Source organism: Eleginops maclovinus, chromosome 9 (assembly GCF_036324505.1).
Source record: "Eleginops maclovinus isolate JMC-PN-2008 ecotype Puerto Natales chromosome 9, JC_Emac_rtc_rv5, whole genome shotgun sequence".
NCBI classification, from domain to species: domain Eukaryota; kingdom Metazoa; phylum Chordata; class Actinopteri; order Perciformes; family Eleginopidae; genus Eleginops; species Eleginops maclovinus.
In genome coordinates, this window is record NC_086357.1 from 12,091,202 (window position 1) to 12,116,143 (window position 24,942).

At 39.2% G+C, this 24,942-nt stretch overlaps 1 protein-coding gene and 1 long non-coding RNA gene across 2 annotated transcripts; both read left to right on the forward strand.

Annotated features, from left to right (window-relative positions):
- The first annotated feature begins 8,995 nt into the window (after nucleotides 1–8,995).
- Nucleotides 8,996–11,339, forward strand: LOC134869060 (uncharacterized). Its single transcript, XR_010166379.1, has 3 exons — nucleotides 8,996–9,043; nucleotides 9,237–9,346; nucleotides 10,793–11,339. It is a non-coding gene; the product is annotated as an uncharacterized LOC134869060 (long non-coding RNA).
- Nucleotides 11,340–19,183: 7,844 nt separating this feature from the next.
- si:ch211-262h13.5 (uncharacterized protein LOC571127 homolog) lies at nucleotides 19,184–24,803 on the forward strand. Its single transcript, XM_063891781.1, has 7 exons — nucleotides 19,184–19,485; nucleotides 20,547–20,657; nucleotides 21,054–21,141; nucleotides 21,822–21,988; nucleotides 22,445–22,552; nucleotides 23,140–23,220; nucleotides 24,083–24,803. Exons 1-7 carry the CDS (start codon nucleotides 19,252–19,254, stop codon nucleotides 24,590–24,592), a joined length of 1,299 nt encoding a protein of 432 aa, XP_063747851.1. The 5' UTR covers nucleotides 19,184–19,251; the 3' UTR covers nucleotides 24,593–24,803.
- Nucleotides 24,804–24,942: the final 139 nt, after the last annotated feature.

Consider the following 24,942-nt stretch of genomic DNA (forward strand, 5'->3'; position numbering starts at 1 on the left):
AATGGTTGTAATCAGCCTCTCGTCCATTTTTTTTTTTTACCCACATTGTTCATGAAGCAACCTCACAGTGATGTTGGTACAAAAAGAGGTGAGAACATGATTGGTAATGGACGTCCAATTGGTTCAAAGAAATTCCTTTTTGGCCGACTTTTTGTCTCTTGAAAAGTTTGTGTGTCATCCAAACACTGTCAAAGTTTGGTTTCTCAGCTCTAAAAGAAACTAGTGACATGCAAATGCTTGCAGTGTGATTGCAGGTTTAGTAGGGGAGGAATATAATGGATTTCCTTACAGCAGTAAATGGCAGCAAGTGTGTGAAACGTATAAATTGGGAGCCACAAGCCACCCAGACAATTATTAACTAAAGAAATGAAGCATAAAAAGAACAAAAACATTTGTCACTTTGTTTTTAAATCTTTGTGTACACTCATCACTCCTAATCAGGCTATTAGTAAGTCAGCCTTTAGTGTTCCATTAAGTGTTTTCAAACCTTGTTAATGTCCCACTGAGAGTGTTTGGGTGTGTTTGGGAGTAGCAGGGTACAGACTGTTCTCTGAGTCAGCAGACAAGAGTGGAACTGAATGTTAAAATGACTAAATGCTAAATGCCAGCTGAATAATGAGAAACTGTCTGAAGCTGTCAGAGGCTGCCCGGTCCAAATTCCCCAGTTTGATTAAGACACCTATCGCCTGTCTCCAACAAACAGAAAACAGACTGCACTCTAAAAAGGTCAAGTTTTCAGAAAGTGTGAAACATTTGTTCATTTAGCCGGTGCAAATCTGCATTTAATAAGGTATTCTGATGTGTTTAGCATGTTGAAGTCTGCTGAAATAACTCTGTGTGTGAGCACTGCTCTGAATATTAAACTGCCTCATTATACAGATGACAATCAAAATGTGTTTCCTTGCATATACTGAAGTTCTCAGACAAACTGCAGGATTTCTTTGAAGGTTTTATCAAATTCACTTGACTCTTTACTATGTTTCCAAACTATGACCCCAACAGTCAGTGTTGGTGTATAATATTGATGTGATATTTTGGTGAAAATGATCCCTTTTTCAGAATTCAGTGATGATGTCGTCTTGCAAATAGCAGCAAACACTTCTACGCTATGAGTCGTTCAAGAGGACATTGATAAACCTTTTAAACTACTTTTACCTCTTCTTGTTGCAATGTCCCTCTCTTCTACATACCAATGCTTTGCTCCACCAACTGCTTTTTGATGTCGATAAAATAGATTTCTACATAAAGTCATAAAGTCTTTATAGATAAATGACACTAAACTTGTACTAGGGTTGATCTGCTCTGTAACAGTCCTGTTTTGATCAGTACTCTTTCGATATCACTGCTTTGTTTATCATCTGACTTTAACAGCAGTTCAGTCCAGTTCTGTAACACCCATGATGCAATAAAAAAACTTACCTAATATTATTCTTTAGTCCTTTTAGTTTGATTTCATTCATACCAGAAAACATTTTGGTTTACAATCGGATGATTCTCATCTCAGTAACCCAGCGGCAAACTCCGGCCCTGGTAGGCACCAGCCCCTCTTATCAAAGTTGTGGGAGCTTCTTTGATTTAGAAGAAAACACAGCGTCAGTAATGATGTTCTCGATGGAGCACCCCCTCTGGAGTGATTGCGGGCCATGTTTGTTGATGTTGTTTAGATGAATCAATCTCACCGCTGAATAGTGTGGACTCCTGCTGCCACTGTTCAGCATTCAAATTATCTTCCTGTCAATTAGTCACAAAGTTGGCAAGAAAAACTGATTCGGAGAAAGTTGTAATACTTTTTATAATGACCTAAATCTGGTATTTCAAGGAAGTCACATGTAATCCGTGACCAAAAAGCAGAAAGTCACCAGAGCAGACAGATCAAACTCCTCCACTGTTCTGCAGAGAATTAAAGGTTTGCATACACTTTTAGACTTGGTTATTTTTGGCGGATTTATTTTTTGAGGAACATTTGAACACACACACACACACACACACACACACACACACACACACACACACACACACAGAAACATACACACTCAGGAAAGTAATTACACTGTTTATTTTTAACCAGGAACAGTGTTTTTGAGGGTGTTTACACTTTTAACCTTATATTAATATTACTCTAAGTATAAAGGTATTTTGTTAGGTTGGCGTATATCCTAATCACCTATTAATCATTTAGAGCAACATGTGACTGACTTTATTTACATGCAATTTTGCGACAGTTTAGTAATCTGTGTGAATGCTGCCAGAAAAAAAGAGCTGGAAAAGTCCATTCAAATCTAAAGGTGACAAAAAACAGTAATGTATGGACCCATACCTTTGTAGGCAAATGTGCCATGCTTTATTACTAAAGCATTTACAAAAAGATATTTTAATCTTGGTGGTTGCTGAAGACAGGCCCTCTTCGATTTCTTTGCAATGTGGATGTTTTTTTGTTGATGTTATTAGTACTTTCACTATCGATACTTTAAGTATATTTAGTCAATAAGAATTCTTTAATTATATTAAAGAAGGTCTTTTTAATGCCCTTGTAATGAAGTAATTCACATGGTGGGTATTGACCTTTTGCTTTCACACTTTTTCTTATAATTAAAAAGCCTCCATTTCTCCTGTGTTATTTTGCCTTACTGTTTTCCTGCAATATTAGATAAACGGGGGATTAAAGAACATACACACTCTAAATAAAAAAATCTACATATTGGCTTGCCAAACTTGTTGGAGATTATATTCATGCATCCCCATAGAAAGAAAAAGTAATTTGGTTGAGCTTAGTTGTTTAGTCAAACTTTTGGGCTCAATGCAACCTCCTAAACAAGAGGTGCATAGGGATGTGTGAGATAGTGACAACTGACTCCGACTTTTCTGTAATTCTTTGACTTTGACTCTACTGAATATTTGTCTCACTTGCAAATAATTTTTAAGGCAACTTTGCATGTGTGTGGGTTTGTGTGCATGTGTGTAACTTTTCACATCAACATCTTTTGATATGAAATACAATTCTGCGGTACCACTGGGAGGGGAAATCGTGTCAGATCAGGTCTTTTCACACAAGAGTTGTGTGAATCGAGTCATATCAACTGTCTTCCCAGATGACTTGTGCCTGACAACAACATGGGCTATAAGCCTGTTTTCTTGTTTTCATAAAAGCCTCAGTAACCTAAGATATGTGAATCTGATTATGCGGTATCAAAAACAATCCCTGAAGACCAAAACGACAATGTGTATGTTCTTTGTTCTTTCCAACAAAAGGCTATATCTCTTTTCCTTCGCCAACCTGTAGTAATGTGTGTGTGTGTGTGTGTGTGTGTGTGTGTGTGTGTGTGTGTGTGTGTGTGTGTGTGTGTGTGTGTGTGTGTGTGTGTGTGTGTGTGTGGCATGTAGATGGCACACCTGCCACTTCAAAGCTCTTGCCAGATGTGAAAGCAGAGGGACCGGCTACACAGGGACCCACAGTGGGAGGTGCTCACACAGTTCAATGGCATTATTCGCACATGATTATACATGCAGAAACACAATGGCTGAGCTCATTAAAACCCTTTAAATCATGCACCAGCCCTTTGTGTTTACATGTGGTCACACTTTGAAGGTACAACCTGCAGCAGCCTTTTTGCCTCTCTATTTACATAGACATTTGTTTTAAAATGCTCGGAACATTTTGAAACAAAAAACTAATTTAAAGTGGGGTTTTTTTCTGGCGGGTCAAAGCCATATACTGTGTAATGTGTGATTGTGTTTGTCTCTGCTTTGGGAGAAAGTGTAATGAAATTAAAGTCATATTTCATATTGCAAGAATGTTTTCTATTGGTCAACTTCTGGCCTCTTCTGCTTATAGTCAGAGGAAATGTCTTGCATTCATTTTCAAAACCCAAACCAAACATTCTATTTACATTTTTTCTCAAATGTTCTCTATCTAGCTTAGCGAGGTTGCATTTATTTGAATAAAATACTTATTTTACTGACTTAATTTAATACCTTGAATGCTCAAGGTACAGACTCATAAAATGTAAATCATCTGATGACCATAACATTAATCAATATTTTTGTTAAATAACCAGAGAGACTTTTATGTCAACTTCATTGATACCACCCGATGTGCACATCCAAACTAAAATGTGTTCTCGTAATTAAGGCTGGTCTGTCGACAAACTCTTTTCGATTTACATTTTTTTTAACTTTTGCAATTCGTACATCAAAGGTGCCATAGAAAGCATCTATCTGGTATTTTGTTCTCTGATATCTACAAATAAGGTATATAACTTTGGTTGATCCAAAAAATGTCCAGATGCGGTTTTACAGACACATTTACAACCCTATGATTTGGTCCTAGAATGAAACAAGCTGAATTGCCTTATTTGGGCGCTCATTTAAATAATTATGACGAGCTCTGCTCTGATTGGCTGGTTCACAAGGAGCGATCCATGGCTGCCTTAGAGCCCACAGAAGTAAGTGAAGTTCGGGAAACTGTGAGAGATGAACCATCTATTGGCATCTAACCTAACATGTATGAGCCTTTATCGGAGGAGGAAACTGATGAATTTGAAGAACATGGGCAGTTGGTCGGAGATTGGAGAACAACATTACGGAGTGGTGAGTGTTAGCATTAGTGTTTCCAGTAGCTGGTTTATGCAGATGTTGGGGCTGGACTACCGTGTGTTACGTAACACACAGGGATTATTGTAGTTCGCCGTTTTAGAGCTGTGATATCCATATTCATGATTTGCACGTGAAGGAGGAAACAATGGGGTTTGAGGTTCATGGATTTGTGACTTCTGAGACGGGGCCCAATTCTTTCTCATGTAAAAATATTGGATGCTCAATGCCCATTTCATTTTGACAGCATTCAAGAAGCTGGTTATGGTTCACCAACGATTTACATACATTTTTGAAGTTCAATTTAGATGACCACTGTTTAAAAAAACAGTGCTTTGACTCAAATCTCATGCACATACAGTGGGGCAAAAAAGTATTTAGTCAGCCACCAACTGTGCAGGTTCTCCTATTTAAAAAGATGAGAGAGGCCTGTAATTTTTATCATAGGTATACCTCAACTATGAGAGACAGAATGAGAAAAAAAATCCAGGAAATCACATTGTAGGATTTTTAAAGAATTTATTTTCAAATTATTGTGGAAAATAAGTATTTGGTCAATAACAAAAGTTCATCTCAATACTTTGTTATATACCCTTTGTTGGCAATGACAGAGGTCAAACGTTTTCTGTAAGTCTTCACAAGGTTTTCACACACTGTTGCTGGTATTTTGGCCCATTCCTCCATGCAGATCTCCTCTAAAGCAGTGATGTTTTGGGGCTGTCACTGGGCAACACGGACTTTCAACTCCCTCCAAAGATTTTCTATGGGGTTGAGATCTGGAGACTGGCTAGGCCACTCCAGGACCTTGAAATGCTTCTTACGAAGCCACTCCTTCGTTGCCCTGGCGGTGTGTTTGGGATCATTGTCATGCTGAAAGACCAAGCCACGCTTCATCTTCAGTGCCCTTGCTGATGGAAGGAGGTTTTCACTCAAAATCTCACGATACATGGCCCCATTCATTCTTTCCTTTACACGGATCAGTCGTCCTGGTCCCTTTGCAGAAAAACAGCCCCAAAGCATGATGTTTCCACCCCCATGCTTCACAGTAGGTATGGTGTTCTTTGGATGCAACTCTGCATTCTTTCTCCTCCAAACACGACGAGTTGAGTTTTTACCAAAAAGTTCTATTTTGGTTTCATCTGACCATATGACATTCTCCCAATCCTCTTCTGGATCATCCAAATGCCCTCTAACAAACTTCAGACGGGCCTGGACATGTACTGGCTTAAGCAGGGGGACACGTCTGGAACTGCAGGATTTAAGTCCCTGGCGGCGTAGTGTGTTACTGATGGTAGCCTCTGTTACTTTGGTCCCAGCTCTCTGCAGGTCATTCACTAGGTCCCCCCGTGTGGTTCTGGGATTTTTGCTCACCGTTCTTGTGATCATTTTGACCCCACGGGGTGAGATCTTGCGTGGAGCCCCAGATCGAGGGAGATTAGCAGTGGTCTTGTATGTCTTCCATTTTCTAATAATTGCTCCCACAGTTGATTTCTTCACACCAAGCTGCTTACCTATTGCAGATTCAGTTTTCCCAGCCTGGTGCAGGTCTACAATTTTGTCTCTGGTCTCCTTTGACAGCTCTTTGGTCTTGGCCATAGTGGAGTTTGGAGTATGACTGTTTGAGGTTATGGACAGGTGTGTTTTATACTGATAACGAGTTCAAAAAGGTGCCATTAATACAGGTAACGAGTGGAGGACAGAGGAGCCTCTTAAAGAAGAAGTTACAGGTCTGTGAGAGCCAGAAATCTTGCTTGTTTGTAGGTGACCAAATACTTATTTTACAGAGGAATTTACAATTAATTCATTAAAAATCCTACAATGTGATTTCCTGGATTTTTTTTTCTCATTCTGTCTCTCATAGTTGAAGTGTACCTATGATAAAAATTACAGGCCTCTCTCATCTTTTTAAATGGGAGAACTTGCACAATTGGTGGCTGACTAAATACTTTTTTGCCCCACTGTATGCCTTGTCAAAGGACCCAGAGAAAGAATTTGGGTAGGGAGATGCAACATGTAATGTTGCTTAGGCGTTAGATTTTTGTCAGGAAAAAGTTGCTTAAACTGTTTTAGATGCTGCTCAATCATTTGTTTAAGTCTTAATACAGTTTGCAGAGATATGACAGGCGCAAAAACTATTAGAACTATCTCAATTAATTCCAAAATAAACTTAACGTAAATATTTCCCTTCATATATTTCAACAGAAAAGGCATGATCTTTAACAATATCAGCATTTGCCCAGAAGACTGTTTAAGTTTGTTATCATTAGATGACAAGGTATTGACACTGACAGGACAGGGCTTGTCTCGTACATCAATAGATGAAAAAGGAAAACTCTGCATGGCTGAATTGAAAATGTCCAACTCCATTTGTCCTGACAGAATAAGGTATTTTAACACACACTTAATTTCCATGGGTGCAACACCCTCAAGCTGCACGTACTCCCTGAATGACTCTCTGTGAAGGGACACATGTGCTGATTTGACTGTTGGTCCTTTGCATCCCTGGTGTTGCAGTGGCACAACCAGAAAAAATGAGCATATCAAAATGTTCAAGTCCAACTCTAGATGGTTCGGATGCAGTTGTCATCAACCCAGAAGGCGGGCTTCCATTTTCCAAATACAAGAGCATGTCTACGTCTGATGTGGTAGTAGAACGAGTTGAAAACTCTATTCTTCGGTACATCCATTAATTCCGCATATAACACGGAAATCTGGACTGCGGCCATGTGCCTTGTTAATATGGCTCAGCAGAGACTTCAATGTTAATGCACAAAAAACTAAGCAAATCACACACCGCCAATACGCCATGTTCTTCAAAACCTTCTGAACTGAGGGGAGATGGAAGCTGACAGATTGATGTGACAGACAAAACATCTGCTAAAGGTAAACTTGATCCACAGCCCGTGCCAGTACTGTAATATCTCCTAGTTCTGCAATACTTCCTGGCGGGCTGGCTTTGGCGCGTTGGTTGGGTCAAACCATATTAGCAATGGGGGGGGGTGTCTCTGTTATATCCTCTTTAGTATGTGCTGCGATATGAAAAATACAAAAAGCATATGTATTAGCAATTACAAACACTATCGTCACCTTTTTTTCCTCAAATGCTTAATTTTATCATCCCTATTTACCCAGATTATTATTTGTCAGAGGAGGAGTTCAACCCACTACTGTATCATTGTCAAGTAGCAAGTTCACGAGGTTAGAAAGAAGAGAAGGTCACAGAAGAAGAGAAGAGAAGAAGGTCACACATTGAGAGAAGGTGTGTATTCATATTATAATAAAAGCGCATTAATTTGTCACGGTACCAATGTTGCTGGGTTAAAAATTCAATTAATGTTATGTCTGTTAACTAGCTAGCTAACAGACATAACATTCATTGAATTTTTAACGCTAGCTAGCTAGCGCTACTAGTTAGCTAGCGCTGTTAGCTAGCTAGCTTGTTAGCTAGCTAGCGGCGATGCTAACGTTGTCGTTCGGGTTAGCAAATCATTACAGACTGCTGAATTAATACACTAAAATTGTCAGTTGCTTTTCTACACAAGTATAGTGGTACGTTTATTAAATAATGAATTAAAAACGACATGTATAACTTTTATTTGCATCATGATGTGTTCACTGGTCCCACAACTTCCATTACGCAGTCAAAATGGTAACTAAGTGGTAACCTTCAGATTGGAACACATTTATACACTCAAAACAGTAAATGTATGTATGCATCAGTGGCGGCTGGTGAAAAAAAATCTTGGTGGGGCTAGTGTGCCAACAGATTTCCCTGCCTAATCTAGCATAAGCATTCAAATGAACAGTCGGAAAATGACTACAGTTCCACAATAATAATTTAATTTCACAGTTTCCAGCTTCACAGAAAAAGTAACAATTTACAGCTATATTAGACTTTATGCTATCAAATACTTTACAATACAATCAAGGGATAAATTAACAACAAGGGTATGATTTCAGCTGAATCTATACAAATCAACAGTGAGTGAGTGAATGAGTGAGTGTGGGTTGAGAAGAGAGAATGAAACAGAACTTTCCTATTATCACTGGCTCCTTATGTAGCTACAGCAATCCTAAACCTTCACGCATTTTACGTAGCAGTTGGGGCTAAATTTCCAGCGCCCCACCGGCGTTAAATTTGGCGACGTTGATAGGCCAATTATTCATAATTTCCCCCTAGCAACCATAACCGGATTGGCTGTTTAGCTGCTGGTCAGGGGCACTTTGCCGATTGCCACATGAGAGAATGATACACTGTCTGTCAGTGGAAATTCACTGTTTAATGAGTGTTAGTTGGTGGAAATGTTGTTTAAATGATTTAAATTGCATGTAGGCACACACACTATTAAGTAAAACTGACATTGATTTAAAAAAAAATATGCAAAAAATATTTTTTCCCCTCAACAGCTGGTGGGGCAGAGCCCCAGCGCCCCCTATGGACCAGCCGCCTCTGGTATGTATGTCTCCTAAACTTGAATAACTTTGACCTTAAGTCAGTTATATATTTATATGACTTTATATGCATTATCCTTTGTTTCATGTGTCTAAACTGTAGTTATGTTAATACAGATTGTGTGAGCTAAAACAGTTAATACAGTGTCTGTCTTTCCATCCATCTGTTCGCTTTCTCTTCTCTCTTCTCATAGTGGAATTCTCGATTGCCTTGTTCAAGGCACTCCCTACACTCTTTCCTTCACTAGCTGCATCGCCTAAGAAATTGGGACATGCCAGTGAGGCATTGATACATGTTCTTCAGGTGAGCTATTGTGTCACATTCAAATCTTGGATGTTTTTTTACTTGTGTCTATAAAGCCATTTACTTCCATGCTTTATCCTTTTTACGTCTATAATGTAGGGCTGGGCGATATGGCCAACAAAAAAAAATCCCCGATTTTTTTCACAAAAAATCGATTTACGATTTAAATCATTTTCTCTCTCTCTCTTCTCTCCCCCCCCCCCCCAATTCATATGCAGATGACAAAGTAATTGTTCCAAAAAAATATATATTTTGATTGAATGTGAGATTCATAATTCACCATCATCTTTCAGTGTGTTGTGTTTCATGTTTTACATGCACAGTCGTGATGTTGTACGTTTAGCTGTTAAGTGACCACGGCCCCTTTAAGACGAGCGTTATGCTTTGCTCCATGCCGGTTTTGTGGACAGCGCTTTCTTTAACTCGAGTTATTACATTCACAGAAATAAACGACTCGCGCACTTGCGTGGTCAACGTGAGAAATAGTTTTGCCTCATTGCCTCAAATGTTTGTGTTACGGTGGACTGTATTTTGGCGGCTGTGCGTGAGGTGCTTGTGGTGCCGCGGTCTTTTTCATTCCGCTGCGCGCAACATTTCTCCCATTCGGCAGGATGCTTTTGTTTGAGGTGCTGCAGTAAGTTTGTCGTACTGCTGCCTTTGCTAGCAACATACTCCAAACATACTTTGCAGCGGGGTGTTGTCTGGCCTAAATCTGACCTCGCGAACGCAAACCAATTCCAAATAACGGATGACACCGTGCCTTTCTTTGGAACAAGTTCTTCCCGGCTCGTTGCCATGTTGTTTGTGTATCACTCTATTTGGTAAATGCTCGCACTGTGCGGGGGGAGGGCTGAGCCCATTCCGAACTACGGGATCCCAGAGGGAAGCGTTGGCGGATGTTGAAGAGAAAACCGATTTTCATTTAAACAAGTCGACGTGAACTACACACTCGAGTTAATCGATAAAATCGATTTATCGCCCAGCCCTACTATAATGGAGTCGCTTTTCACAATTAGGACAACATTTAACAAAATATGTTGCTGTTTTTTAAGCTGCCTTGTCATAAAAGGACATTCTCTCAGCGGCAATTGATAGTAAAGTTGAAATAATTTCACTTTAAGTGTAAGCACTGTGGCAATTTGGAGCTTGTTGGCACCGTTCCCTCCATTGGAAGAAATCGGCACATCAGTGCAGAGCTGTTTTACTGCTGGTCATGTAATCCAGCTTTCAGCAGGAGGTTAAGCAATTTGTTTTCATTATTTTATTGGAAGACATGTTTTTGTATTTTCATTAGTACATAAAATGGTGCTGTCTTTGGATTCACATAATACATGCAAAGCATTATAACTTCAATCATAGATGCAATATATACATAATGGTAGTAGAGGGTCTGCTTTAGTAGTTCTATGTTATGGATGTTTATCAGAGTTTTGCTATCTCCTTTAGCCTACAGAAGATGCCGCCCTCTACCTCCAGAAGAGATCTCTGTCCAGCCCTGTCTTACTTGTTGATGACTCCAACTGCCTTGTCGCCATAGGAACCACTCGCATCACTACATTTGCCAAGCAAGACCTGCATGAGGGTTTGCTATATCTAATGGCCTATTACTACACAATACATCTCACTTATCCGAAGTGTGTTGCAACCATCCTTTCTGTTATTCAAACAGAAATATTGAAGGACACTATCCATGACCGAGACGCCACAGCCTCATACAAAAAAGCCTTGGCTGAGTGGAAAGCTTTTATTGGGGAGTAGATCTTGGTGGTAGTTAGGTTCCCAACCTGTTTCTACAATGCTCACCTGCGATGTCTGTCGAGGTTGGGAGAGAATAACATCCCAGAAAACAACTCATGTACAAAAACAAAGTTGCAATAATTCTTCATTTTTGGTTATCTAACACAAAGTAATGTTGAGTGGTTTTCAATGTTATAATTTAAGTTTAAAATGATCGTCATGGTTAATTCATACGTTTTGTAAAATGCATGCTATTGGATGGTTTCTAGGTTCTTGTTTTGAGATCTCTGTACTTGAATTCAGAAATAAACAAATGGTAAAAGAAAATTTGACAACTTGTTTTGAGTATATTTGGCTTATACCTGTGCATGGAATAAGTGTTTTTCTGCTTACTTCAGGACATTTGCCACTTTTCTACCATCCATATATTTCTTATTTTAAGAATTCTTATTCTTATTTCCAGAATCCTTATTTCAAGAATTATTATTCTTATTTAAGAATTCTTAATAAGTCTAATTATCTCACTGCACTGGCAGATTATTACACTTGTTTCAAGTCTGTATAAACTCAAATCACATATTTCTTTTCTTGTTATAAGATTAATGCTTTTTGCAGTGTATGTCAGTTCAATGTGCCGAACTCCTTATTCAACTATGCCAAGGTAAATACAGTTTTCCATTCTATGGCACCTTTAAGTAATTATTACATGATGGACTGAAATAGGTACATTGGAACTCTCTTCTGCTACTTGGCATTATTTCAGTGATTTGTCCAGCAGTCAGCTAGCTCCATTTTCCATGTGGGCATTAAGCAACGGGAGGCTCATCCCTGAGCCAGAATCATGTTACATGGCAGAGTTGATTAGGATTACCCTGTTCACCCCAAGGACCTACTCGCCTCTGCCTGCTTGCCACAGTCACGTATGCCTTTTTAATACCTCAAAACCGCTTCCCATTTCAGGGTTGATAAAGCTGTAGAACTGTTCCTCTCAGGAGCCACTGGAGTGTGCATGTGTGTAGTGCGTGGAGTGTTTTTCTTATCCATAAATGCTTAATGTCATTGGCAGAGGGCACAACTCTCCATTTCCTCTCCTACAGTATTAAAGTGTTGAAACATCTATGATTAAAATGTTGAAATGACTACATCATCATGTCCCCTGCATGCCACTCGTGTGCACACTGACTTGGGACAACCACTATAGCGGTACCATGGCAAGTGTTCACACACACCTTAAAATGGATTTCATGTTTGGCTCTGAAATGCGATGTGCAAATGCTACATATAAATGTGAATTTGTCCTATATTTGGAGATTGTGTGTATGAACTTGGGAATATTTATATCAGCCCCATTTACTCTAAAAGACTGTTTTAATATTACACACATGCCATGCTTTATAACACTGTCAGGCTGAGGGTCTTATCCATTAAAGTGAAGAGAATCAGACAGGTAGAAAACTGGAGAGAGGAGAATGACACGTAACACGCGCAATTTCACTCCAATAACTTCATGCGCCCACTCACACACACACACACACACACAACCCGTCATGCACACATGTGCTGACACACTTTCATGTTTCAGTCCTTCTCTGGTTTGCATGTCCTTGGGTTGCTGTCTTTGCATGGGCTTTTCACACTTCCTCATTCCCTTTCTGTTGGAAAAACAGATATGGTAGAGAGAGAGAGAGAGAGAGAGAGCAATCAGGCAGATAGTTATTCAGAGGCAGACAAGCAGAGTGGTAGTCAGAGACAGACTGTGTGGGTGTGGTGTCGGGTTTTTTTAATTGACCCTAACCAGTCATCTTCATTCAAACGTCTAACCAGAATCAATCCAGCTGAAGTGAAGGAAAGGTGAAATTCAACTGAAGACAGCGAGTGATCTTGAATTCCGGTGACGTGTTGGATGTTATAGCTTCAGACAGGAAGTCATTACTTCCTCACAATATAACTTATTAGTTTCTGTTTAGCATGAATACAATCGATGACATAATGATATAAAGAGTGACTTTACACCAAAGCACCGTCTGACAATTTTGATGACCTGATGTTGTGCCTTAAACAGGCACTCTAGGGGGTCTTCATTTACTATTGGCTGAAATTACAGGGGCACACCACAGAATGATACTTTTCTTTGGTACCCTTCCAAAGCCTGTAAGAGAGTAAAATAGGTGGAACACATGTACTGTAACTGCATCATTTGCATGTGTTTCAACCAATGTGCATCACAAAATATAAAGAAAGTGTGAAACAAAATTGAAGTGTGTTCCTTTGCGCTACTTTTAAAGTGAACATTTTAATAAATAGACAGATGGATGACTGTTCATCATTACTGTCAATATTATTTAAAATGCCAAATATCTCAAATCACAATTATTGCCTGTGGGGGCTCCGTGTAATCACTGTTCATTGCTGATTATTCCTCTGATTGTTTTAGAATATTTAAAATGTAAAATATAACCCTTCTAATTCAGTTTTAGAAGCTTAGAAATCAAATCTTGGAAAACAATATTTAAAGGCTTGTACGAACCTGGTTCAAGTAAATCACTGTTTTGCCATTATATATAACATCAAAACTGGATTGTTTTAATCCATGTGTAACAGGATATTACAACAACAGTCTTCAGCACAGGAGAATGCTGCTGCAAGACGCACAAACATAATGAGAACCAAATAAAATATTCAATATTTGGTGGACATTAAAAAGTGAGAAAAAAAAGGCTAAGTGATTTTCTAAGGCCGGGCTGAGACTAAGGTGGATAGCAGTGAGATTAAAAGATTACTCCAGAGTAAGTGAAAGCAAAAGATAATTGAAATGGCATGCTGCCAAATACATCCCAACTCTGTGGTATATCAGGCAGTCTGAGAAATACAAGGTAGGCTATCAGATCAGTGGTTTGTTGACAGAATAGACACAGGTACTGTTTAATACTCTACCCCCCCCCCAACTTAATGCTAGGACTACAGATTTGGATTCAAACGGAAGACATATTTTTAATGAGATGCTTAAATGTCCTTTTAATGTGTGAAAGCTTTTAAAAAAACATCCCACCACGAAACAAAGACTGCAGACGTTCAGGCGTTTGAGCAGATGAACATAGAAGGGAAGAAAGTCTAGAAATACGAAAGTAAAAAAACGGTTAGTCATCATGAAGCTAATAACGGATGGTGAGTGCACAACACACATACACACACACGCACGCACGCATGCACACGCACACACACACACACACACACACACACACACACACACACACACACACACACACACACACACACACACACACACACACACACACACACACACACACACATACACAGGCTGAGACATCCAGAGCATCCTCTGTGTGCCAGGCTCTTCCTCCGGGGTGAGTAAGTGGTGCTTTTAAGTGCCGACATCAAAGCGGCCTGTATGGGTGTATAAATAGGCTTTAGGGCTGAAAAAGTTTTAGTTGTCATGAGTTTGATAACCAGTGGTTAGGCAAGGTCATGCATTGACTCAGTGACTTCTCCCTAACCCCTCTCTTTCTTTCTTTCTTTCTTTCTTTCTTTCTTTCTTTCTTTCTTTCTTTCTTTCACACACATATCATAAAAAACCCAACACATTTGAGAATATTCTAAATGTATGCGTACATAAGCCTGCAATATAGCAGATAGAGGTTAGGACATGCTCCAAATAGCCACAATAATACTGTCAAATAATTATCTTTTTGTCAGCATAGCTGGCACTGATGTCCAGCCAGGTAGTGGGTAGCAGGTGATTGGTTGTGATACATGTTAGAGTTGACCAAGGAGGTAAAATGAGGAGTGGGCAATGCATCGTGAGGGCCAGACTTTGGAGTACCACACATGGTACTTCAATCACATTCAGTGATTGAGCCAGTCTCTCTCACTGTGTGCATCATCATCCCAACTCTGGGTTTCTATAACACACTCTGATGTGACTATGCTCTCCACTATTTTTCTCTCTCTGTGACTCAATATGATGGAACTATGCTTTGATTGTCATTTACTGTGCAATGCATCTCAATTTGTACTACAGTACGCAAAACGGTTTAAATGACAAGCAAAAAACATGAAAGCTGGAGTGCTCAATTTTTATTTTTATTTTAACAGTGAATCAAATGACTATGTAGTGAAAAACGGTCTCAGATTTACAAAGCCACAGAGAGTACTCGCCCAATTTCATATCCTCTTTAGCTTATTGTTTACCATTTTATGCCGCTTTGCTTTGAAATTTAAATCAAAGAGGTCTCTATGTATCTGTCTGCATGCAGGAACGTTTCAGCAGGAACAAATAAGCCAGTTCCTAGCACATGCAGCCTTTAGATTTAAATAGAATACAGTGCAACATAAAGAAGAAGAATTGAATAAAATAGCATGATTTAACACAATCCTCTATTATAGGTTACATTTAAAAAAGGAAAATTACAGCTTTTCCTCAACTGTTCAATGCATGCTAGGGTATTTGAATCTTGAACCTATACATGTTAAAATACAAAGGTATCACAGATAATTACAAATAAAACCATTGTTTGAAGCTAAAATGTACATTGAAATGTCAACGTTTTAGAGAGTATTCTTTTTTCTCCCCTCCCAATAACAATACAGGCATACAAATCCTGTATATAAATAACTCCTCATATATATCCTCATACAGCTAATGTTCAATGTGGCTCCCATGCTCATTTATTGCAGCTGCAGTGAGAGAATCTGAACACAGTGTGGAAATTAAGAGTTTAAACCTGACGACTTTATCCAAGCAAAATGATAGGGATTTGTGACCACTGCTTCAGAGAATGCCAGTCAACTGTGAAAGCTTTGTTAGCGTGAGCTCACAGCTTGACCAATTACAGTGAAATTTAATGGGTTTAGCATCAGTGTCCATGTTTTGGCCACAACAGTGCAGGAAGCAGCTCCTCCAGGGGAGAAAAAGTTTGAAACCAATTAAATGAGGGAATTATCCCTCTTCCTACTCTCTCTCCATCCTTATGTCTTTCTTTTTCAATGTGACCAATAAGATCAAAAAGAAATCCCAGCAGCATCTTACGAAAGAAAGAAACAGAAACAGTAAAAGGAGAAAGATATATATATATATACTGCAAAAGAGAAAACAATGGCAAAGATAGTGTGTGTGTGAATACAAGAGGAACATTTCCAAAAGATAAAGGTTGGCTGCCATCCTGTAATTTTCCTCAATTCATTCACACGTATCTGTGCGAGATGGACAAAGTAAAGATAAAAGGCAACATGTGAACACTCTGATGCAGACATACAAATCCCAGGTAGAATGTGATTAGAAAGGAAAACAGGAGGAATAGCATTAGGCGTGTCTTTTTTTCCTTAATATGCAGTACAGCACAGAAACCATTTCTTTTCCTCTCCTACTGGCAGGGGATGATTCAGGACAGTTCTGCCAGCATTTCCCCCAGAAATGTGTTCTTGGCAAGGTGAGAATATCTGTGAAACGGCATTTAGGCATAGAAACTCTCCACTGAAAAACAATACCAATAATGAACTCCCCTGAAAAACCATTAAGACCATGTCAGAGTGAAACTTTCCACTAAAAGAAACTTCGATGACTCCTTTCAGACTGCTTTTTAGAGCACGTCAAACGGAAATGTTATCTTCTCTTCTCACCCAGGGCCCATCACACACGATCCTGAACAGCAGGAGCCCCAGTGGCAGCAGCCCCATCCTATCTGGGCCTGGGCATCACTACAGCGTGGCATCTCTTCGCACTGAGCAGAAGGGGAGATTACTCTGTGCTCACATCAAAGGAGGTTTGTCTAACTTGGGTCTGGCGTTGTGCTGGTAGAGCGAGTCCTTGGAGCAGCCTCACCATCCTTATCTCTCCCCCACAGACTCCTTCTGCTTTCTGCTGCAACACAAGTAGCTGCCGGTAACACTGACGCATGCAATCATGGCTCTGCACGGTCAAATGTGCACACAGACAAACACTGGTGCACATTATCTTGTACGGAAGCACACCCACAAACTCACATTCAAAAAGACACACACACAACATTGAGGCGGCTCTTTTTTCTTCCTCTGATATTAGTAGAATTTGTTCTGCTGAGTGAGTCTCAATCTTTCTCTCCCTCCTCCAGCTCCTGTTGAGAGCTGAACCTGGTTCAGTGAATATTTGAAACGGGAAAAATGATTCATCCCTGGATAGATGCTTTCAATAGGAACCCACTACTAATTTTGTGTTAAATATTTTACCACTAAAACCACAATTGAATATGCTTACATACATCACAACAACCTGTGTTTACCCTGAGTTGGAGTTACATGAGTTAAACCTGAATAGCAATTTGGAACAACTTAAACAAGGTAGAGTCTACTGATATGCTAACTGCCCTCTGAGGCTGTACAGTGATTTGAGCCAATTGCTAACATCAGCATGTTAAACTGTACTAGTTAGCGCTTTCAGAAAGTCTGAGGTCAACGGGGAAGTCATTAAAATTGAAGGTATTTGGTCGGTTGATCTGCATTGACAACAATAGATTTAAGGGCACAGAAAATGTGCCCCTGTATCTGCATCACATATGTTTAATAGCAAGTTTATACCTACTGTATATATGGGAAACTGTGGTCGGGGTAGTGTGCTTGCTTCCAATCAGAAGGCTATGGGTTTGATCCCGGCCCCTGCAGTCATCATGGTGATGTATCCCTGGGTAAGATACTCCAGATAGCATGTGTGAATGTATGTGCGAATATTAGCTTCCTTGAGCAGCTGGAACCTTGCATGGCAGCCCCTACTTTTGAAAAAGCACTTTAAGGAGTCATAAAGACTGGATAAAGTGTTATATACTGTAAATGCTCTCCATTTACTATACCTTTGGCGCCACTTGTAATAATCCATCATCTTCAGTTATAGAACATCTTTGCTCAAAGCATGACAAGATGGATATTTTGAGTGATCATGTGACATGTCAAAACAGGGGAAATGTCAGGACTCATCTTCAGGGAACTGAATGTGTGTACAAGATGTTATGTTCTATATAATAGATGCTAAGGTATTTTGTCAGACAAATGAAAACTGATGGTGATTCCTGAGGGAAAAAGGGGGGATTACCCAAATCATTACATTGTATCCTGCAGGGATAATAAATAACTGTTGCAAAAATCCATCTGGTTCCAGTCTCGAAAAGGGTATGGACTGACCAACCAACCAACATACCATACCTGTAGCCACGCTGCTAATATATCTCTGGTAAAAAATATATTTTTTATCTTCTTCATGTGTCCACAGACAAGATTGTTAACAATGTATGGCGTTCACAAAAAAGCTACATGAATGAAAAAGAAAGACAAAAAACCTAAAATGAAATATGTTGACACAAAGGTATAGATTGTTTGTTGCCTACTATTTACTCAACGGCATCACAGACATTAATTGGTCTTCTTTTGAACAAAGGAATCATCCGACTGCTCCAAAGGTGTGAACCCCACCCTTTATACAGATAAGAATCCAGTTCATCTGTTTGCTGCTTTGTATTACGGAAACAGTACAATAACAACTGATTCCCATTCATTCAAAATTCATCCATATATATGTTTTGCGTATACAACATAATATTTGGAGCTTAGATGTTTACCATTGCTTTTTAACTAAATACAGTCAGATAAGTCATATGAATTATGTTTTTTTTTTTGGGGGGGGGGCCTTTTTTTGTACAATACAGACTGAAAACACAAATATCGGAGGTGGAAGGATGTAATTCAGCAGCAAGTCTAATGCTCAAATTATTTAACTTGATATCAGAGAATCATTAACCCAGTTCTGTCTGGTGGACCAAAAATTCTACCAGATTTTCTACCAGTACAGCAGACCAGACTCACAGTGACCCCTTGTGGTTATATAATTATAGTGCAGCTACAACATAAGTGTGATTGCTTGGTCCAACACATAGTGTAAATGGGGATAATAGCATTAAACTAGTAGTTTATTTTTATTTTGTATACATAACACTTACATTTGTAAGGCTAAAATAACAAATAACAGTCCTCTGACATCAAATAAACTTTGTCCTTGGCATAATTTCAACATCTCTGTGCTGTAGTGATTCCAAAAGTCACTGCAGAGACCAAATGCAAACAAAAGAGAACAAACTTGACTTTAAACCGGCTCTGTATTTCAGCTCCTGTCTGGAGCCGCTGCCACCATGGACAAATCCATCTGCAAATTATTACTGCTATTATCCCTGCTATCTATTCACACTCTGTGTGTGTATGGCGAGAATTTTGAACTGTCGCCCATCCGACTTGCTCCAATCCCCTGTAATGACAAAGCAGTGGAGAAGCTGTCTCGTCTGGCTGTCACTTATATCAATGAGGATCGCACTGACGGCTACAAGTTTGCCCTCAACCGCATTGCAAATGTCCACCTGCACGCTCAGGTCAGTAAAGAGGCAAATACCCAGTGGGAGAAGCTGCCTGGTGTTGTTGTAATATTCTGTCAGTGGGTGATTTGTTCATGTTGAACAAAGGAAAAGGGGTGGAAAGGTTATTTCCCCTCATGTCGCTGAAAATACTAAACATCCGTGTGTAAAAACAAAGTCTCGTGTTGATAGATTTAACCAACCGTGGCCAATCTTCATGTCAGTGGGATCCTATTTGAGAAGATGTGTGTTTTGCTGTCACAAATGACTGTGCACAGTCAAAATTATAATCAGAAATCACCCTCTTACATTTAACAATGTGTCTACTCTCATTCTGGGGAAACGATAATGAAAATAAACTCTGCTTTAAATACTTATTGCAGACCACTGACAAACACTTGAAAAATAGCAGCAATTTAATTAGTGCACAACCATTACAGACTAAAAACAAAAACAAATATGTGTTGTTCGCTGTGAATGCAAGCCATCAGTTAATGTTGTTTATAATAAATGTTACTGTGAATGTGTAGATGTACAGAATTGTATATATTGAAATCGGAGTCCAGCCTCTTCATTTTCCAGAAAAAAGCCTTCAGGACTGAAGAAACAGTTAATAAAAGTCCAGGTCTTTTCAGTCCAGGAGCACTGGGACAAACTTTACATGACAGGCTTTATGAACTTCATGCTGTCAGCTGCTGAGGGCTATTGTGACCAGACTGCGGGATAAATCAGGTTTTAAGACGCTCACTTCAACTTCAGGACCTGAAAAGGCTGCCATTACAAGTGCTCAAATTGTTGTAATTTGTTTTTAATGCTAACGCTAAAAAGTCTAAAGTGTTATAGGGAATCACACACAGTGCCTCATAAATGGTTCCTTTAAAATATGAACACATGGAGGTACTTGACAGAAGTTTTATTATACATTTGAACCTCTGATATATACTTCAATATTTGCAAAACTTCTATTTATTTCATGAACAGAATTTGTGGGGTATATAACTCCATGTTTGGAAAATCTGAGCTCACAGCATTGTTTGTACATCCTCTCTTATTACCTGTGTTTGCATTGTGCCTGTCAGGGCCCAGCAGGCAATGTCTATTACCTGGACCTGGATGTCCTGGAGACCAAGTGTCACATAGGCAGCCCAAAACCATGGAAACGCTGTGACGTCAGACCATTCATGGAAACAGTACGACACAAACACACACACACACACACACACACACACACACACACACACACACACACACACACACACACACACACACACACACACACACACACACACACACACACACACACACACACACACTGTCCCTGTAACCCACTCTGTACAAAGAGCATTATAAATCTTGGTTGTGAACACATTCATTACTTTACTTTTGAATTTATGGTTTAGATTTGGATTCGAGCTTATTTTAACCCATATATTCTACATATTATTTTACAAATTCTTCGGCAGTGTAGCCCCTAATCCTAAAGACAGTTTGACTTGGATTGGTTTTGCTATGTCACATGAGGTCAAATCTGTTAAGTGGCATTAACTGGGACATTTTATATTCTATTTTCATTGTATTCCTCACAGCAAATCTCTGGCAACTGCAATACCACCATTCTGCACACACCAGAGGGATACTCCTATCTGTACAGCTACGACTGCACACTTGTCCCAGGTATGTTAAAACATTACTTTTTAGCATTATAAGGTTTTTGCAAATAATTTTATTTTTTATTTGTGCTAATAATATAGCTCTTATGACAGCTGATCAGAAGAAAAAAAGTATTTCTCAGTGAAAATATTCCCCTTTAAAGAGACATTTTGATAAACAGGTGTAACTAATAACATTAATAATGGCTTACTGGCACAAATAGATGGAACTGAGCCTTAATTAATATAATTAGCCACACCTGTGCATTTCCCACTATGACAAATCAAATTGTTGGCCATGGAAATGTTGATTAGTCTCACCCTAATGTCAATCGGAGATTCAATATTTATTTTTATATCTCCTTAAAAGGCTCGGAATAGCTTCACTTGTGAAGAGCTTAAATAGATTTGAAATTTTATGAGGAATCTTAAAGCTGTAAGTAATTCTTTCTTTAATTGCAAAATGAATTCAAACACCTGTGTTGGTGTACCATTAAGGGCTTTATCAAATTATAAACGAGAGAATGTTTCAAAAGATAATTTATTCAATAGTCAGCTTTTACTGAATATATCTAATCACTGCTTTTATTTAATGCCCACGCATGTCTGCCTATTATATTCCACTCATAATACCTTGTTAGTTGTAATTTCAGAGCAGATATAACTATTAAAGCTTTTTGTATTATCCTTTTCTGGGTGCCGTAGACCCCCCAGAGAAGCTCCAGCAGACCTGTCCCACCTGCCCCCTCCTGCTGCCTGTAGATAGCCCACAGGCTGTGGACGCTGCTCGGGCCACTCTGCAATCCTATAAGAGACAGTCCACAGTGGGTGCAGGGCTGGGAGTGAAGAAGATCACCCGAGCTTCAGCACAGGTACGCCTGCATGTACAGTTATAATCTTTGACTGGACAGACAAAGTTGATATCATTACACAACAATATGTTGAATATTACGTTTGTTGTGAATTGTAACATAAGGTAAATCTCTGTGTGTACATGGGCAGATGGAAAAGTGCACCTTTGAGCTTCTGTGTGCCTTTATTGCTCTACAAATAACATAATGATACAGGCTGAGGTTGCAGAGAATGACTTGAGGGACTTTAAACTTTACTGTCTGGGCGGCCTTTTGTTTGAGAAGAAAATATTAAACTTACTAGTTTACTCGGGTCAGAAAATGGCTCAATAGCCTCCCTTGGGTAAATGTTTCGGTGCTCTAAAACCAAAATGATGACATCTACTTAACATCAATCATAGCTCCCTCTGTATCTGCCTTTTTATGTGTTTATTTTTTAAATGTACCCTTTTCTGACCATATCACTTTTGTATTCAGGTTGTGCCAGTTAAAGCCAGCTTTGTGGAGTACATAGTCCAAGAGTGTCCAGAGGGAGTGACAGAAAGAGGCACCTGCCAGCGACTAACAATGGAGTCTGACACAGAGGTACTCAACACAGAGAGTGAAAAGAAGAGACTATCTCAGCACAACTAACACACTATATTAGACAAGTCAAAGGTTAAATGAGTTTAACACTGAAAAGGTCACACAATCAGACCTGGTTGCACAAGTGCAAACATTGATTTGGACCATTTGATTGAACAACATTGTCTGAAGAGGCTCCATTAATTAAAGAAAATGGATCCCTATGCCTGACATCCTGACGCTGTTATGACACAATTTAATGTTATTCAGAAAACGTAATAATAATAATAATAATAATAATAATAATAATAATAATAATAATAATATTACACATCAATCAGCCAGTATATTGTTGACTATCACTGAAGCAGCTCCTGGGAGTTTTACTTGAAGACTAGATTGATACATTTTTCTAATTATAAAACTGACACCACTAAAAGGCTGCAGTTATTGATGATTTTATGAAAGAAGCCTGACATGTTCTCTCTTCCTTTTTTTAATGAATAACTTTATTTGATATAATTCTACACTCCCTGGTATATCCTTTTGCTTTTGCTGTGACCCAGTATCATAATGAAATTGATAAAATGTCTCATCTCTTCCCTCAGACTGCAGGTTTCTGTGCAGGATCTGTGCACGGAGACGTCCACCCTGATGTGCAGGTGTCCTGCGAGATGTTTAAAATAAAGGTACAGGAATCTTACAATCAGAATCAGAAACAAGGGTTTTCACCTACAAGGATTATCCTTTGGATTTGGGGTTAGTTATCATCAAAAATGCGTTACTCATCCTATCCCTGAATGATTAACCAAAACAGGTTTCTTAAGTGAGACCAAAGTTAAAGTTACTGTTAAAATCTAAAACATACAGATAATAATTCAAACTCCATTCTTCTAAATACTGATGCTAACATATGTTTACAGTTTATTAGGGCGTTCGTCTTTTCCCCTAACAAAAATTATCAAACAAATTAAACGTAAGTCAACATGTGGACCTTGATGTTAAACCTGGCTTGAAGTCTACACATTTTTAACCATTATTAAATGCAATAAATAGGAGAAAAAGCAGAACTAGAGATTATTAATCACAGCAGAAAAAAACATCTACACCTCCAAAAATGAACAACATGTTGTTTAAAAAAAATTAGCAAAATGTCATTTGAAATGCCAATCACTTCACACTGTGGGACTGCAGTTGGGTTGTAATAAGCCACTGCCTCAGCAAGATTGGAAGAATGTTTTATTCTGTATTTTGTTTCAGATGTTACAAAAGCAACCTTTAAAATGATAATTCAACTTTCTGAATGAATGCCACTGGCCATATAATTATTCTGTCATCTTGTGACTTCTAATGTACATTTTTCTTGTGTGTGTTTAACTTACGCATGAGATTCAAAATTGTATGGTTCTGAGCTATAATTACGCTGTCTTCTCACTCCTTTTTAGAGCTGTGGTTTGTAATGCAATATTGCGTGACAGGGAGTATTTTGCAGCCAGTGAGAGTGAGTTTGTCAAATATCAGCTTGGCATGATCTTGTCTTCTTGTTTGCAGAATGTCGATATCCTTAGACCAGTGCAACCTCAAGGTCACGAAATCTCTCCGGATCCTGAAATGCAAACCTTCCCACCTCTGATCGAAGATCCAGGATATGATCTGCTGCCTGTTCCCTATGATCCCACAATGCCCCCTGCTGTTGAACCACCACCGTTTGACCCCACACCCATTCTCCCTGTGCCCTTTGACCCAGTGCCCTATGAACCTCCTATTGCCAATCCCTCTTACCCCTTCCCCTCCTCTTCCAGTGAGTCTGCTGAAGATTTAGCAAATCAGCAACAGCAACCACCAGGTGCTGATCCTCTTGCCTCATCCTCTGAAGAGATGGGAGGTCCCGTAGCTAAACGACCACCCTTTAACTTCCGCTATCAGAGGCGTGACCGCAAGAAAAGGCAGGCCCTGATGGAGAACACAACCTCTCACAACCCCACCTTCCTTTCTGATTTCCCCAGTGGGTCTTCTCCTTTCCGCTCCTGTCCTGGTCCTGCTCGATACACCACAGTTTGACTGGCACTGTCAGTGAAGGGGTGGAGCAGTAAAGTGCTCTGATAGCTTGTAATGATTTGTGCTAATGAGAGGAATGCTATCACTTCTCCCTGGCCCCTCAAATTACATGCTGCTACTTTTATACTACATCTCAAGTGGCCAAAGCTTAAACCATATTTAAAAATGGCTTTAAATATTTGAACAATTTGAATAAACCTTGATTTAAACCCCAGCTAATGGTCTGATAATATTAAAAGTTTAAAAAGAAAAACATGTGTCTTGTAGTTATAGTTTTGGACCATGATCCTAGGTTGGTGTAAGATTGTACTCGATCACAATAAAGGAGAAGTCATGGTTAATTAGGATTCTTT

Bases quoted from the DNA above. Each gene is read 5' to 3' on its own strand.
- si:ch211-262h13.5 (XM_063891781.1), top strand. From the start codon at position 19,252: ATGGACAAATCCATCTGCAAATTATTACTGCTATTATCCCTGCTATCT. The intron at 19,486-20,546 runs GTCAGTAAAGAG...TGTGCCTGTCAG, and splicing joins ATGTCCACCTGCACGCTCAG to GGCCCAGCAGGCAATGTCTA. The intron at 21,142-21,821 runs GTATGTTAAAAC...TGGGTGCCGTAG, and splicing joins CGACTGCACACTTGTCCCAG to ACCCCCCAGAGAAGCTCCAG.